At 40.0% G+C, this 16,697-nt stretch overlaps 1 protein-coding gene across 1 annotated transcript in view; it reads right to left on the bottom strand.

Annotated features, from left to right (window-relative positions):
- The window catches only part of foxk2b (forkhead box K2b), a 133,396-nt gene that overhangs the window by 21,789 nt on the left and 94,910 nt on the right, over positions 1-16,697 (bottom strand). The window contains exons 2-5 of the mRNA XM_043714480.1: positions 8,929-9,123; positions 6,886-7,039; positions 3,162-3,308; positions 2,862-3,055 (exon numbers count right to left, since the gene is read on the bottom strand). Coding sequence (XP_043570415.1) covers positions 2,862-3,055; positions 3,162-3,308; positions 6,886-7,039; positions 8,929-9,123 — 690 coding nt within the window. The remainder of the gene's footprint in view (positions 1-2,861; positions 3,056-3,161; positions 3,309-6,885; positions 7,040-8,928; positions 9,124-16,697) is intronic.

Here is a 16,697-nt window from a genome sequence, read left to right as displayed (position 1 = left end):
AAAATACATCTCACGTAGATCCTATGTAACTGAAAACTACATTCACATTCAAAAGACTCAAGAGAAATTAAACAGGGGGACAAAGTTACAATTTTTTAAAATTAATGGTACAAGATATGAAAGTATATTATAGATTGTCCAAACTAAGGCATATAGAAAATCCAAATTAAGTAAAATCTTTTTTCTCTCCTGTGATCTCTCCACATAAACTGCTGACAATGCAATTAACATCCTGCAGACCCTCTGTCACAAAGGTTGCAAACCTACCGTAAGCACATGCATTCTACAAAGGATTGCTTTCGTGAACAAGAATGAGAAGCTATCGAGGATCTCTCTGCATTCAGATTCTACACATGCAGAACCTATGAAAAGTTATTTTAGCCAGGCTCAAAAATAATCTCACAACGTTAAACCCAATTGCTCAGTGTCTCATCCATTCGGTGACCAAAAATGAGTGGCATAGGGATTAAACTACATGCAAATATTGAGAAGAAACTTATTTAAAGAGAGGATGAAAATCTTCAACCGAACATGAAATAAAAGTGAAATATATTTTTCCCTAGCCAATAGAATAAGGATATAGTCTTTGCGAGGTGGCTCAGCAGAATACTGAAGCCATGGCTCTGTGCTGCATTTTCCAATTCAAATTCCTAATAGTTCAGTGGAGGATCTCTGAATGCAAGGTTTTTCCAAGGTATGACTAAACAAGAGAGGAAACAGAAATGTAGAGGGTACAATAATATTCTATTGAAGAAAGTCCTTCTGCAGGAAAAAAAAGCAGAGAATAAAAAGACAGGCTCTTATTGTGGAGGCATAGGTACAGAAAAGGTTTTAGGGCCCTGAGTTGATCAGCAATCAGTCCTAATGATACTGAAGTTGAGGACACACCTAATAGAGTCAGGCCACAAGCAGTTTTAGTGTCTAAATTGCTTTGGCTGCAGATTATATATAATGTCAGGGCAGCAGCTCAAGTAACATCCAGCAGATTTCTAATCTTGGTTACAGCACCAGCAAGGGTTCCACTCTTTTCCAACCACACATTTCTAAAGCCAGTAATTTCTACAGCTGTGGAGAAATGCAGAGCAATTTCTCAGGTTTTAAAAGAAATGTTAAAACTGTGCCAAGCCTTCAAGCTACATGTTGAATGGTAGAAAGCCTGGGAATCCTCAGAAAACAGTTGCAATAACTCTAATGGGTTCATGAGAGATTTTGACAATTTGTTTTTGTTTTGAGACTTGGTCTCAACATAAAACTTATTGGAGCTCGTAAAATAGAACTTATTGCAGATTCCCCTGTCTGTCAAATTACAAATGTTTAGTTCAGAAGGAACAGCATACAAAATTTTCCAATCATAATATACTAACTGTAAGTACTAAACAAAAGGGATAACACTGTGGAAAAGATGATCAAGGCTTTGGTTGGAAAGCAATTGTCCCACATTTGGTTCAAGTCATTGCTAAAATTCAAAAACCTGGAACCAATTCATTTTATACACTTTATGCATTCGATATTTGCCATGTTAACGACCCCATTGTCATAGTTTTAATGACAATGCTGGTCAGAGACCAAATACTGAATCTATCAGTATGGCTTTCCAACTGTCTGCTATTTAAATGGAGTTACTAATGATTTATTTCAAATTTATTTCAATCACAGGTCATAATTTATGACTTCAACTAGTATCTTTACATTCTACCAGCACATGTATCAGCATAATGAATGGCACGGTGGTTCAGTGATTAGCACTGTTGCCTCACAGCACCAGGGTCCCAGGTTTGATTCCAGCCTCGGGCAACTGTCTATGTGGCAGTTACACATTCTCCCCGTGTCTGCGTGGGTTTCCTACAGGTGCTCCGGTTTCCTCCCACAGCCCAAAGATGTGTAGGTCACGTGAATTTGCCATGCTAATTTGCTCATAGTGCTAGGTGCATTAGTGAGGGGGAAATGGGTCTGGGTGGGTTACTCTTCGGAGGGTTGGGCCGAAGGGCCTGTTTCCACACTGTAGGGAATCTAATCTAATCAAATCTCTGCTTTTGCCGGATTATCAATATGCCAGTTCCACATTTCCTGATTTTCCATTCCATATTTCCCTAGTTTATTAAGGTTAATTTCTGCTGTATCCCATGTTTCCCATCACTGCACTAGCAACAAACCTCAATACTTTCACATTACTTTAAAACGAGCATTTTCCTCATACCTCATCAATTTGTTCTGGGGTTACTTGCTCAACTTGCATCCTTCAGTTTCTCTGACATTCCTGCAGATGGCACTCTAAAGAACTTTCTGGACCACTGATGTTTTTCGTGTAATCCATAGTGCAATTTAATACAGTACTTTATATTTAGAAAGACATCAGCTGTACAACACCAACTGAATGTTCTTATTGCACCATTTCTATACTTAGAACTTGTAAATATGTAACATTTTACAACACAGATGTTACTGTATAGAAATTTTATACTTAACCTCTAACTATCAGTCTTGCCTGAATATACATTAAAACATACCAAAAGTTTTAATTAAACTTCAATTTTTGGGTTCTTTGTAAAGAATCGCATAGTGCATGAAGTTAAATGAAAAAATATTACCCAGATGCCAATCTGCATTCCTCCAGTTATAATCAAAAAGCAATATTACCATAACCCTGAAAAGAAATCAATTAGGGTATTCAGAGCATTAGCATTAAACTTGCTGTGCAATGCAACCAAGTGACATAACTCCAGCACAATGTACACTTTATAGATAAACTGAATATTATAAATTGTTGCCTGACAAACGTTTAGAATTACTTCTTTAATTTATGTTAAATGGGTCAGGAAGTTTACATTTTAGATGTACATAACTGCATGCAATTTGCATACCTGGAAGATAGAGGTCCCAAGGGAGTTCTGAAACAGGGAACACCCCGTGGCCTTCTTTTCCTAAAAGCCTGTTCTGTTAGTTTGCTTTCAGAAGCAGGGTCTATCCTCCAGAATGAGCCTTTACCAGGTTCCTCTTGGGAACGTGGTACCTTAATGAAGTAGCGATTCAGGGAAAGATTATGTCGGATAGAATTCTGCAAAAAGGAAGAGAAGGGTAAAGGATTTTGCAAAAAGAACACACTTTGTTTTACCGACACCACACAAACTCTATTCGTATCTACAAAGCTGATGTTCACTTACCTGCCAGCCTTTGTCTGCTGTCCTGTAATATGGATAGTTCTTTGTGATGTGTGTGTAGATTCCACTTAACGTAAGCTGTTTATCTGGTGCAGTTGTGATGGCTTGAACTATTAACTGTGCATAGGAATAAGGTGGCTTGGCATCATCCTGTCATCAAAGAACATTCTGTTAATTCTAGAAAATTAAAACAATAAATTTAAGAGCTTATTTATTCAGTACTGAACAACTTATTTTCTGAAATGGAAGAGTTTTCGCTTTTCAACACACCCAAAAAGCATCCACCAAACACAACCTTTCAGATTTATCACATTCTGTTTAATTGTGTGCAGCTTCCAAGATTCATATTTGTAAATCAATGTTTTCTAAAACTCACCAAAAGTCTTAAATTTTAAAAAGTTATTATTTTGAAGCACTTACTGCTACAGCTCATCCATGGTTTTCAATATAGCTTTATGAATATAAATTTGATTTGCTTTAGTCAAAATGTTTTTGAAAATAAGAATGTATTATTTTAGTCGATTCCAGACTTGTGCTTCCCCTCTTTTCCCTAGATGAAAGAGTTACAAATAAAGTGAATTTGGGTTCAAAAAGCCACAAGAATGCTGATGAACGGATTATAAAAAACAAACTGGAAATGGAGTAAAATTCATTTATTGCAATAGGGATTGCTCCAAGGTTGGTCACAAAACATTATTTGGGTATGGCAGACAGAACTTTATACTGCACCTAATTTATGAGTATTGTTTGTTAGATAAAGCAATTCAAAGGCATATTTATGAAAAGTAAATGGAAAACAGAGTCATAGAGATGTACAGCATGGAAACAGACCCTTCGGTCCAACCCGTCCATGCTGACCAGATATCCCAACCCAATCTATTCCCACCTGCCAGCACCCAGCCCATATCCCTCCAAACCCTTCCTATTCATATACCCATCCAAATGCCTCTTAAATGTTGCAATTGTACCAGCGTCCACCACTTCCTCTGGCAGCTCATTCCATACACTTATCACCCTCTGCATGAAAAAGTTGCCCCTTAGGTCTCTTTTATATCTTTCCCCTCTCACCCTAAACCTATGCCCTCTAGTTCTGGACTCCCCGACCCCAGGGGACTATTTATCCTATCCGTGCCCCTCATAATTTTGTAAACCTCTAAGTATTTTTATAAAATTCCTTACTGCATTTTTAAAAATTTCTACAGTTTAATTCTGAAGACATTTTAAAATATCATCACGAGAAATAGTATTTTTGTCACAAGAAATTATGCTTCCATGCTAACGGATAAAAACAAGTATGATACTGTTAATGCTGTACAGCTCACATTTCATAAACACAAATTTAGTTAAAATATATGGAATTTTCAAGCTTTTACACACTGCAGTTCCATAATGGAATAGTGAGAAACTAATTCTAGCCCCTCACAATAAATTGAGAGTTTATGTGCCTTTTAACAGAAAACAGCACACCAGTCCAGGCTTGTAAGATTAGATTAGCTTCCCTAGTGTGGAAACAGGCTGTTCAGCCCAACAAGTCCACACTGACCTTCCAAAGAGAAATCCACCCAGACCCATTTCCCTCAGACTAATGCACCTAACACTATGGGCAATTTAGCATGGCCAATTCACCTGACATGTACATCTTCGGATTGTGGGAGGAAACTACAGCACCCAGAGGAAACCCATGTAGACAAGGGGCTGGAATTGAATCCAGGTCCCTGGTGCTGTGAGACAGCAGTGCTAACCACTGAGCCACCGTGCCGCCTCTAGCAGGAGGGAACCCAGTTACTTCTCTAACCTCCCCCCATCCCCCGCCCTTCCCCTCTCCAGCCCTTTCAAGGTAGCCCTGCTTGGAATACCAACCTCCACTCTGCCTCATTCTCCAATACTGGCAGGGCTTCTCTGCCTTGCTCTACCCTACCTACCTAATCTCCTCTCTGCCTACGCTAGCCCTCCTTAATTCTAAGCCCCTGACTCTCTCAGCTAACCTCTCTCCTTCTAACCACACTCTATCTCCTCTCTGGCTCTGCCAGCCTGGAACTTGTCATTGACTAGGGGGTAGATTGCAAGTAAGCGAGCGTGCATCCTTTCAGCCACTCAACCTCCCATAAACTGGAAGGTTGTTGGTGCAAACTCACTCCAGATACCTGGGGCATACAATCAAGCCTGAAAATCAGTACAGTACTTGAGTATCATCATTTGGTGGTTTTATTAAGCAGAGGCTCTGTCTTTCTCAAACGTACATAAAAGATGACATGGTACTACTCAAAGGAGAACTGTAGAATTCTTGCAATGCCCTAGTCATTATTTGCTTTTCAATCAAAGACCATGAAAACAAATCATCTGGTCATTAGCTTCACTACTGTTTGTGGAATCTTGTCATGTAATATGTGTTGCCACATTTCCCCACAGTACAAGAGTCATCAGAGTCGAAAATACTTCACCTGGCATCAAGTGTTTTAGAACTTCATAAGGGTGTGAAGGAGGTCAAATAAATGGAAGTTCTTTCTTTACAGTGAAGAGTAGGAGGGTATGTAAATTGGTGTACTTTCGAGTGTTTAGTGTAGAGTACCACCACAATCTTAAATAGCTAATCTGTGAGCCCTTGAATTAAGACATCAGTGAACATAGAAAAAAACAAACGGGGGGTAGAGAGATGTTTGTGCATAGATATTTGATCAAGCTGGAAGATAGTGGGTGGGGATCCCTCACCTTCTCACCTCGTCAATTAAATTGGTGATAGCAAAGCATGTGAATAATTTCTGGACCTACTGCCACTGATCCCCTTATGTGGCAAATTGATGCCTACTTAATAACCCTATACCACTGTTGCTGGTATTCACCCAGCAAGGGAATGATGCTTGCTGCATAGGAAGCAAACCTAGCTGAGGCTGTTTCTGGAGCCCCTCTTTCAAAGCACTGAGTGCCTGGTCAAAGGTCACAGAATTGGACAGGAGTGTACGTGGAGCAATTCTTGTTGCTGATCCTCATTACATGCAAATTTCCCTCAAAATCCCTCCGATCATCAGTTCCCTCTAGCCAGTGACAATCCTTGGCCTTGGATCAGTGTCAACCAGCAACAATGGTGGGTTTTCCGTTCCTGGGGAACGGCCTGTAGTTGGCCTATCAAGTACTTGGTTGGCTTTTCTATACAGACAAGGTGGAATTCTTGTTGGCTGTTTAGCTGTTGGCTAAAATACCTACAGTGCATGTGAGAGAGAATTTTGGTGGGGAGTGAGGGGGTGCAGGGGTGATACAGGGAAATAAAACTAATGAGGACAAGAGTGGCTGAAGAGAAATAAAGCTTCATTGTTCGTGAGTAACACAATTCAGACTGTTGTGAAAAAAATGAACTTGTAATACTTGGATGGTGCTTTGATACATTGATAGATGAGTACTCTCCACCACCTTAAATGAAAAATTCATAATTAGACCCTATATGAAAGGTCTTCATGTGCTATTTTATGTCTGGAAATAGTTGTTGACCAACATTACCCATATGTTATGTCACACAACTTTCTTATCAGCACTGGAGGTGCACCTATATCACATGGCCCTAGTGCTTCAAAGAACACAGCTCACCATCACTTTCTCAAGGGCAGTAAAGGATGGACAGCAAATGCGTGCCCAGCCAGTGATGTTCATGTTCGGTAAAAGGATTTTCCTCCTCTCTTTGTAAAAAGTTGGTCAAACATATTTTAAAAGCAACTTCTTCGTTTTGAGTGCTGACCTTTGGGCTGTCTCCGTCTGATGTTTCCTTGTCATTCTCAGAGTTGTTTTGTGTAGGGTCAGACATTATTTGCAGGTCAGAATGAAGCCCACGACTTATTCGGTAACCAGAAGAACCTGCACCCCTTGGGCTGGAGGGGCAGGAGTTTGCAGCACTGCGAATAAAATCGAAAAGCTCCGTAAGTCAAATGTTGCAGAAGTGCAACAAAAAATCAGTTATACACTAAATTTTAGAAAAAGTTAACTATAATAGTAGTATGTACTACTAACTATAATTGTGTTTGCTTCCAAAAATAACATACGGTGATAAAATGTCAAGTCTCTGAGAGGTTAACAGTGTTGATCAAAATGCTTGTTAAGAAGTAAATGACCTGGGAGGGCAGCAAACAAGTAATTTACATGAAAGTTTGGAGACGTGGAAAAGATTTAAGTGACTAAAATGAAGAAAAAGTACCCAGAGGTATTAAGGGTAAGGGGATATCTTAAAAGGCAGAACCTGGCAACAAGAGCCATTGCTGTTGTGTTATGGACAGGGCACAACATAAAACCTATAGCCTGGCAAGTGGTTTCAACGAATGGGGAACAAATCATTTGTGAGCTAGGTTCCTCTAAATTGTAGACAAGTAACTAATTTTCTTTTTCCTTTGATATGCCAAGGATGGACAGTTATCATTTGCGAGAACACAATAAATAGAGGGCAATATATATGGTTCATCTGCTAATGACCCCAGTGCAATCTTGGGGAGGAATGGTAGGAGTTGAAAGAAGAATGAGGAGGTTAAGCCCCAATTAATGTGCGGGGTGGCCATTAATAGGCATGTAACAATTAGGGTCGCTACTTTGTGAAAGCCAGTGGCTTTGCCATGATCAGAATACCAAGTGCAGCAGAGAAAGGCTGTTAACTAGACAGGAGGAGAATATATCATCTATATTTATTACGCTCTTTAACATAAGGGTGTGTTTCACAAGGACATTCTAAAACAAAATGACACTGAACCCACATGAAGAGATAAACAAAAAGGATTCTCTTAAAGGAGGAAAACAAGGTAGAGAAAGGCAGTGAGGGCATTTCACAACTTGAGAGTCAGCTATAGGGGTAACCAGCAATGGTGAAGTCATTAACATCAGGGATATGCAAAGGGATAGAAATCAGACAGACAAAGCAATTTTGGAAGGTGTGAGACTGGATAGATTGTAGAGATTTGGACGTTTGAAGCAACGTTTCAGAAATGCAAACAGGTCTTCCTAGTGATAACATATATGCAGTCAGACGTTTATCTCAGAGTTAAATATGATTTTATAGAGGTTTATATCATGAGGGGCATTGGTAGGGTAAACAGACAAAGTCTTTTCCCTGTGGGGGAGGGGGGAGTAGGATCCAGAACTAGAAAAGGCATAAGTTTAGGATGAGAGGGGAAAGATATAAAAAGAACCTAAGGAGCAACTTTTTCACACAAAGGATGATGTATGGAATGAGCTGTCACAGGAAGTAGTCTAGGCTGGTACTATTACAACAGTTAAAATGCATCTGTATGGGTATATGAACAGGAAGGGTTTAGAGGGATATGGGCCAAGTGCTGGCAAATGGGACTAGATTAGGTTAGGATACTTGGTCAGCATGGACGAGTTCGACCTCCATGCTGTACATCTCTATGACAACGACTCCCAGGTTGTAATCGGACTGATTTAAATCCTCAGACTGTCAGATGTTTCAGGATGAGGAAGGTCAACAAATTTAATTCCTGAGAGAAAGTTCATGTAATAAGCCAGTTTTAGTAATGCTGTAGTTTAGCACCTGGACATTCAACTTGTAAAATAACAATGCTAGATAATTTGGAGATCAAGAACATCTTAATCTACTTTTCAGAATGCTCTCTCTCAATTTCTTCCTCTGGCGTATTGCTCCCTTCAAATCGAAATTCTGAAAGCTCATCTGTTTAAATAAAGATTTCAGTGACCTCTACTGTACAGTTTGTCTATAATTTAAACTGTAACAAATGAAAAATTTTGTAGCACAGAAATACACAGTTATCCAGCAGCTTACCTGATTGTTCCAGTAGGAGAAGGGAGGGGACTGATCAGATCAGCTATGTTGTCTGGAATGTTTATCTTCAGAGGGGAGATTTGTGGTTGGACTGGCCTCACTGGAGATTCTGGGGCCTCCTGTTTCTCTTTTTTTTCACTGCAGAGTGCAGTAAACGAGATCTTAATATTTGTGCTGGGGAACCTAAAGGTACACCTGGAAAACACAACATTTTCAGTAGGTCTGTTATTTTCTGGTTTTAAAGGTTCCCTTATTCATCTGTACATCTTACATATATAATAAACAATAATTTCTAAAGGTGCCAAATGAAAACAAAAAAGTTAGAAAATACAGTAATTTCCCAAGACTATTACATTAACACGACCACATCAAAAGTGTGCTGTTTCTGCCATTGGTCTTCACAGAGCTAAATAGACTAATTCTTAACCCACACATCTTGGGTGCAGGATGTCCCGTGAAGTAATGGGATCTGGAGTGCAGGGTTATCTTCCTTATTTTGCTTCTCTGCAACATGTGACTCCAAATATGATGCAGCTTTATAGACAAGTTGACACTATTCTGAATGACTTAGCAAGCTCCTATATATTGTTAAAACCAACGTTGCCAAACTTTATGGTCTTCAAAGTGTCACTGAAGCATTTTCTTTGTAATCACCTGAAAAACTGGATCTGGTGGTAGGGATGCCTTTTAACCTTAACATGGACAGTGTCTAGTCTGCTATAATTGATTCTGCAAGAATTTTGTTCGAATGCTTGCAGAGCTTGCTTCACTGAGGACATAAACATTTGTATGACCATCTTCCCACTGAATGTGGACTGCAGCAGAGGCATGGCTGACAGAAGTTCTCAAGCACTCGCATTGCTATACACAGTCTGGGTCTCAGTGAAACACAGAAGTGTGGTGATGATTGTTGCTCAGTGCACATGAGATTTTGATGACTTATGAAGAACAATGTCAAACACTTGCTGCTGTACTCTGTAGAAGCCTGAAATGGCGCAGCTGATCTGCTGTGGATCTCATCAATTGCGGCTTTCCGAGTGTGGTGCTGTGAAAGTATGGAAAGTGTTCAAGAAATTCCAGAGACACTCCTTCATACTTAGGCGGTAGAACATTTGATAGAACAGTTATATTTCAGCGACAATTAAAGATAGATCAAGTTTCTTATGTGCGGAAATGCAAAGGTTAAGAATCTTAACTTAAATCTTAATACAGCAATTAAGTCTTAAGTAAAATAGAATGGCACACTACTTGTATTTGAAAACTACATGGAATGAGCGTCTGGAAGACAGCTTATGGTTTCTCCAAACATTCTCATGAACTTTAAAATCTACCTTCTCAAACTGCCAACTTAGCATGTAGCATGTGTGTCAAGGGTTAAAAGGTTGAAGATACTGGAAAGCATATTTTCAAAAACTCCTTAACCATTAATCCACAATCACTGAGACCCAGATTGTGCATCAGCAACATGAGCGCTTGAGAAATTCTGTCAGCCATGCCTTTGCTGCACTCCAAGACAGACAATACTACGTGTACAAAGTTCAAAAAGACAGCATGCAATCAATTTTAAAACTGGCCTGGAAGACTTGTCATTTTTGAAAAAGCAAACATCCAAAATGAACTTGATGCTGTTTCTCCTTCACAAGAACGTAGAAATTCAATAACCGTGTAACAATGCTCTTAACAAATCGACAAATCATTTAAAAAGTTCATTAAAAATGCAAATGATAGAGCTGAGGCATTAGCAACAATCTTCACCCAGAAGCACTGAGTGGCTGAGCCATTTCCACCTCATCCAGCGACCCCAGTATCACAGAATGCAGTTTTCAACCAATGTAAATCACTCCATGTGTTTTTGAGAAATGGTTGGAAGCACTAGATACTGCAAAGATTATGGCCCTTAACAATGTTCCACCAATTGTACTGACGTTTTGTGCTCAAAACCTTGTTGCTTCTCTAGCCAAACTATTTCAGTCCAACTACAACTGGCATCTAACTGGCAATGTGGAAAACTGTTCAGGTATACCGTTTACAAAAAACCTAACCTGACCAATCACCACCCCAGTTCTCCTCTCAATCAATCGATAGTAATGGAAAGGGTGTCATCAACAGCACTCTTGAGCAGTATTTGTTTATCAATAACTGCGTGCTGACACTCAATTTGGGTCCTTCCAAGGCCACTTGTTCCCTGACCTCATTATAGCCCTTGGTTCAAACACAGACAAGAAGTGCTGAATTCCAGAGATGAAGCAAATGTAACTGCCCATGACCTCAAGGCAGTATTTGAGAGAGTGCAGCATCAAACAGCCAAAGCAAAAATAGAAACAATGGGAATTGTGGGAGAAAACTCCAATCAGAAGAGAGTTTTATCTAGCACAAAGAAACGTGGTTGTGCATATCAATTCAATCATCTCAGCTCCAGGAGTTCACCACGCAGTATTGTAGGGCCAATTAGCTTAAGCTACATCAATGACATTCTCCCCATCATAAGGTCAGAACTGGAGATTTTTACTAATGATTGTTCAACATTCAGCACTGTACACAAATCCTCAGAAAATGATGCAGTATATGTCCAAATACAGCAATATCCAGGCTTTGGCTGACAAGGAGCAAATACTATTCATGCCACAAACATGCCAGGCAATAGCCATCTCCAACAAGAGAATCAAAGCATCATCCTTGACATTCAATGGCACACTATCATTGATACCCTCAATATCAATATCCTGGGGGTTACACTGACCCAAAAAAATGATCTGGACTCTGTGTAAATACAGTGGCTTCAAAAGAAGGTCAGATGCTAGGAATCCTACTTTAAATAACTCATCTAACCTTTCAAAGCCTGTCCACAATCCACATATTCAAATCAGGAATATGACGGAATTTTCCCTACGAACCTAGGATGAATGCTGTTCCAACAACACAAGATGATCTACACTATCCAGAATAAAGTAGCTGCTTGACTGGCACCACATCCACAAGTATTCACACTCTCCATTACCAATGCACAGTATAGCATTATAGACCAGCTTCAAAGTGCACTGTAGAAATTCGTCAAGGTCCTTAAACAGAACGTTTCAAACCGGTAACTACTTGTTATGACACTGGATAAACCCTTCTGCTAATTTAAACCCAACACAGAGAAGCTCATCTTGCGCTATAATCTGTTAAATTTTAAGAGGCAAAGAACTATCCCATATTTCATTAAAGAATAAAATTGTTAATTTTTACTTCAAGTCCAACAGAGAACATTAAAATCACTTTTTACAACTCTTTTCTCTTAAACCTATCTTTTACCTCCCACTCTACAATACTGGTCCAATAAAAAACCCTGATTTAGATTTACAAAAAAAAACCATGCTTCAAAACCAGTCAGCTCTGTCGATTTTCCTCTGGGTTTTCCTGGATAGTCTCTTCTGTGGTCTTCTGCTCACAACTTTTCTTCTGGACAGGCACCTTTCAGAGAACTATTTGCTTGGCAGTTCTCCCCTAACTGTTCAAAATGTCCGGTTTTATACCCCAACATGGATCATTTCATTGGCTTTATGTCACCAAAACAGTAAATACAAATTCTATTGGATTTTGATATCTGGGGCATAATTTAAACTGATTGGCCAAATTTGAATTTGTTTTTGTTCCACAGCAACATAACTCCAGCTATTTGTTTCATTTTTACCTTATTCAGAACTCTGTGCTTTCGGTCAGTCCTTGCTCACTTCCTCTCTCTCAAAGGTTCAGTACACACCTACACCTTCATAACACCTTCTCCCTTAATAAAACAAAATGAACCATCATAACGAAAAGATGGCTTTTTTTTCTATTCCTTAATCACATTACCATAACATACATATGACTTTAATCTAAGTTCATATTAACTTGTTGCCACATATAACATTGAATAGATACCAATTTCATCTATACTTTATCAGTTAAATTCACGATCATGCATCTGTGATTACATTCTTACGACCCGCAACATGAATGATTTGTAAATTAAGAGCCTGTAACATAGGACTCCAATGAAATAGTTTCATATTCTTGCCTTTAAGGCATTCCAAGAACTGTGGGCGGCACAGTTGTTAGCACTGCTGTCCCGCAGCGCCAGGGACCTGGGTTCGGTTCCAACTTTGGGCGACTGTGTGGAGCTTGCACATTCTCCCTGTGTCTGCGTGGGTTTCCTCTGGGTACTCCGGTTTCCTCCCACAGTCCAAAGATGTGCAGGTGAGGTGAATTGGCCATGTTAAATTGCCCATAGTGATAGGTGCATGAGTGGAGGGATGGGTCTGGGTGGGTGACTTTTCAGAGGGTCGGTGTGGACTTGTTGGGCCGAAGGGATTGTTTCTGCACTGTAGGGAATCTAATCTAATCTAATCACCTATTAGTTAAGAACAGTAAGACGATTGTGATCCATGTATGTTACCATCTCTGACGCATTGTGATGTACACATTAAAATGTTATAAGGCCAGTACCAAACTCAATAGTTCTTTATCTATCATGGAGTATTTCCTTTGATGGATGTTGCGTTTCTTCGAAAAGGAACCAACTGGCCATTCAATCCCATCCTCAGCTTACTGTAGCAGTACAGCTCCAACTCCTATATTACTAGTATCGATGGCAACTTTGAAAGGTTTCAAAAAAATGCGGTGTAGCTAAAACTGGTGTGGTGGTTAATATTGCTTTTAAAATGGTCGAATGCCTCCTGGCATTTTTCTATCCACCGAAACACTGGGTTCCTCTTCAGCAAATCAGTTAACGGTGTAATTGCACTGCTGAAGTTTGGAACAAATTTCTGATAGAATCTGCATAGTCCCAAGAATTGCAGCACCTCTTTCTTCGAGGTTGGTCATGAAAATTCCTTGATGGCCTTCATCTTTGTATTCCGTGGGGTCAATCTTCCATGACCGATATTATATCCCAAAATGTCACCTCTGCTTTCGCAAATTCAATTTTGTTTAAGTTTACTACCAGTTTTGCTTCTCGTAGTCATTCAAAGAGCTCTGCCAACTGTGCCATTTGACCTTTCCAGGACTTAGTAAAGATCACTACATCGTTCAAATAGATGAAGGTTAACAAACAGTTAACCCAGTCACAACTCTATTCATGAGTCTTTGGAATGTGACAGATGCGTTCTTCATTCCAAAGGGCATCACTTTAAACTGATATAGCCCATTTGGGTTACAAACACAAAGTTCTTTTACCATCTCTGATAAAGGTACCTGCCAGTAACCACGGAGTAAGTCCAACTTGGTGATGTAACTCGCTTGTCCGACTTTCCTCAAAACAGTCCTCCAATCTCAGTACTGAACATGAGTCCGATTTTGTAACAGCATTGACCTTCCGATAATCCACCCAAAATTGTTGAGTCCCGTCCAGTTTGGGAACTAAGACAATCAACGAACTCCACTCGATGTGGTCTCCACCTCCTTCTGGATCTGTCTGTCTGGCTTTGAAAGGCTTAAGCAGATAGGGGTGTTGTTTTATCGGAACAGTACTCCCTACATCTAGTTTACGTACAACAGCATTAGTCCTCGCCATCTGATTCCTACATATGTCCTCATACTGCAGTAACAAACCTTTCAACGACGTTCTTTGCTCCTGAGATAGATAGTTTCCACTCCTCAAGGAAATCATTTTTTAAACATATTTTGAGGCCCATCAAAATCCACAACATCTGAATTTGATTCCTCACTCTGCAGGGCAGTAACTAATACCCATTTCTTGAGTTCTTTCTCTCTTCTAGTTATCCGGTGGGGACCTACATTATCAATTATAACCCATATGAAAGGTTCTTCGAACGCAGGAATTGGCAACAAAGGTGCTGGTTTTATGATTGCCTGTGGCTTACCTATCATTTGTCATGTATGATATGTATGGCAAAAGTTAATCACATCCTTGTGCATTCCAGGCCAATAAAAATGTTTTTGTATCTTAGTCTGAGTCTTTCGTACCCCTAGGTCACCTCCTACAGGTAGCTCATGTGCTACCTGTAACACATTCTGTCTGTATGCTACCGGCAACACAATGTGGCGCACTTCAGCTCATTTCTCCTCTACACTAACCTGCCATGGTCTCCATTTCAGTCTTAGGATTCTAGCTTTCAGATAATAACCCTTAGGAATATTCTCTGCCTCCTTTTCGGAGTACGCATCCGCATACATTTTTCTTTTAACTCTTCGGTTTCTTAGTTTTCCACAAGGGGTGTCACTCCCAACTAGGACCCTGCTAAATCATTCCCAAAAATAAACTGGATTCCAGGAACTGACACTCTGTCAATCACTCCCACTGTTACTTCCCCAGCCAAGTTGCCACTCCAACTTGATCTTCCATAGGAGAATGCTAAATTTCTATCCAACTATCCCACAAATTACCACACTCTCAGGTAACAGATCAGAAAGAGTGCAAATTCGCTCATCTCTTACTATAAGAGACTGGTTAGATTCTATATCTGTCAAAATTATAACTTCTTGTCCTTCATCCCCAGTTCTTTCTGAGTAAACTTTACTCACAGAGGCGAGTTCATTATAGAGATAGGGTACTAACTCCATACCTAGCTCCTGCCCAAGCTGTGGACTCTCCTACTGCTCTTCGGCTTTCCTTGGGGTTTCCTTTACTAATTTCGCTAATGCCACTGGCTTAGCTTATTTTACCACATCTTTTCCCAGAGTGCCTGTGACTTTACATGTCCCACTTCCTGGCAGTGAAAATGTCTTTTCCCAGTGCCCTTCTGAAACCACCCACACTGTAGTTCTGTGTTCAACTCCATTACAGTGAAACACCTGAGACCTTTCACCTCCTTTCCACCCTCTTGGGGTTCTTTAACCTGTGGCAAACAATTACCTGTGCTCTCTACTCTTGGTTTCATAGTGTAGGATCTCCCCTTCTATCCCTCACAGGATGAAATTCTGGCCGGAAGCTTGTCTTATGCATCAACATATATTCACCTGCTAACTCTGCTGCCCTTCTGAATTCCTGAACTTTCTGTTCCTCCACGTGAATTGTTACCATCTGTGGAACTCCTTCAGCAGAATAATCTCTTTTAGAGCTGCACAGGTCTTATCTATCCCTTTAAGGCCTGCACCCATCTATCAAAATTACTATGTTTAATTCTTTCGAACTCAACATAAGTCTGACCTGTTTCCTTCATTGTGTTTCTGAACTGCAATCTATACACTTCTGGGACCAATTCATAAGCACTTAAAATAGCCTGTTTGACCTCTTCATAATCTCTTGACTTCCCCCCCAACACTTCTTCTCAACCTCTTCCTTCTCCCCCCTTTCTTCTTACCCCCTTCTTCTCCTCTCTTTCTTCAATTTTAATTCTTTAAGTCCGACAGAGAACATTAAAACCACTATTTACAACTTCTTTCTCTTAAACCTATCTTTTACCTCCCACTCTATAATACTGGTCCGATAAAAACCCCTGATTAAGTTTTGCCAAAACAAAGTTTCAAAAAAGTCAGCTTTGTCGATTTTCCTGCACAGATCTTCCCGAGTAGTCTCTTCTGTGGTCTTCTGCTGCACAACTTTTCTCATGGAAAGGCACCTTTCAGAGAGCTATGTGGCTAGCAGTCTATACTTGTTGGTACTTGGCAGCTCTCTCCCTAACTGTGCAAAATGTCCAGTTTTATACCCCGAAACATAGGATTATTTCATTGGTTTCATGTTCCAACCAAGTGTTACATTTTAATTTTTTTTTATAGATTAGATTAGATTACATTACAGTGTGGAAACAGGCCCTTTGCCCAACAAGTCCACACCGACCCGCCGAAGC

This window comes from Chiloscyllium plagiosum, chromosome 24 (assembly GCF_004010195.1).
Source record: "Chiloscyllium plagiosum isolate BGI_BamShark_2017 chromosome 24, ASM401019v2, whole genome shotgun sequence".
NCBI classification, from domain to species: domain Eukaryota; kingdom Metazoa; phylum Chordata; class Chondrichthyes; order Orectolobiformes; family Hemiscylliidae; genus Chiloscyllium; species Chiloscyllium plagiosum.
Note: the sequence above shows the minus strand (reverse complement) of the source record. Positions and strands in the feature narration are given on the sequence as shown.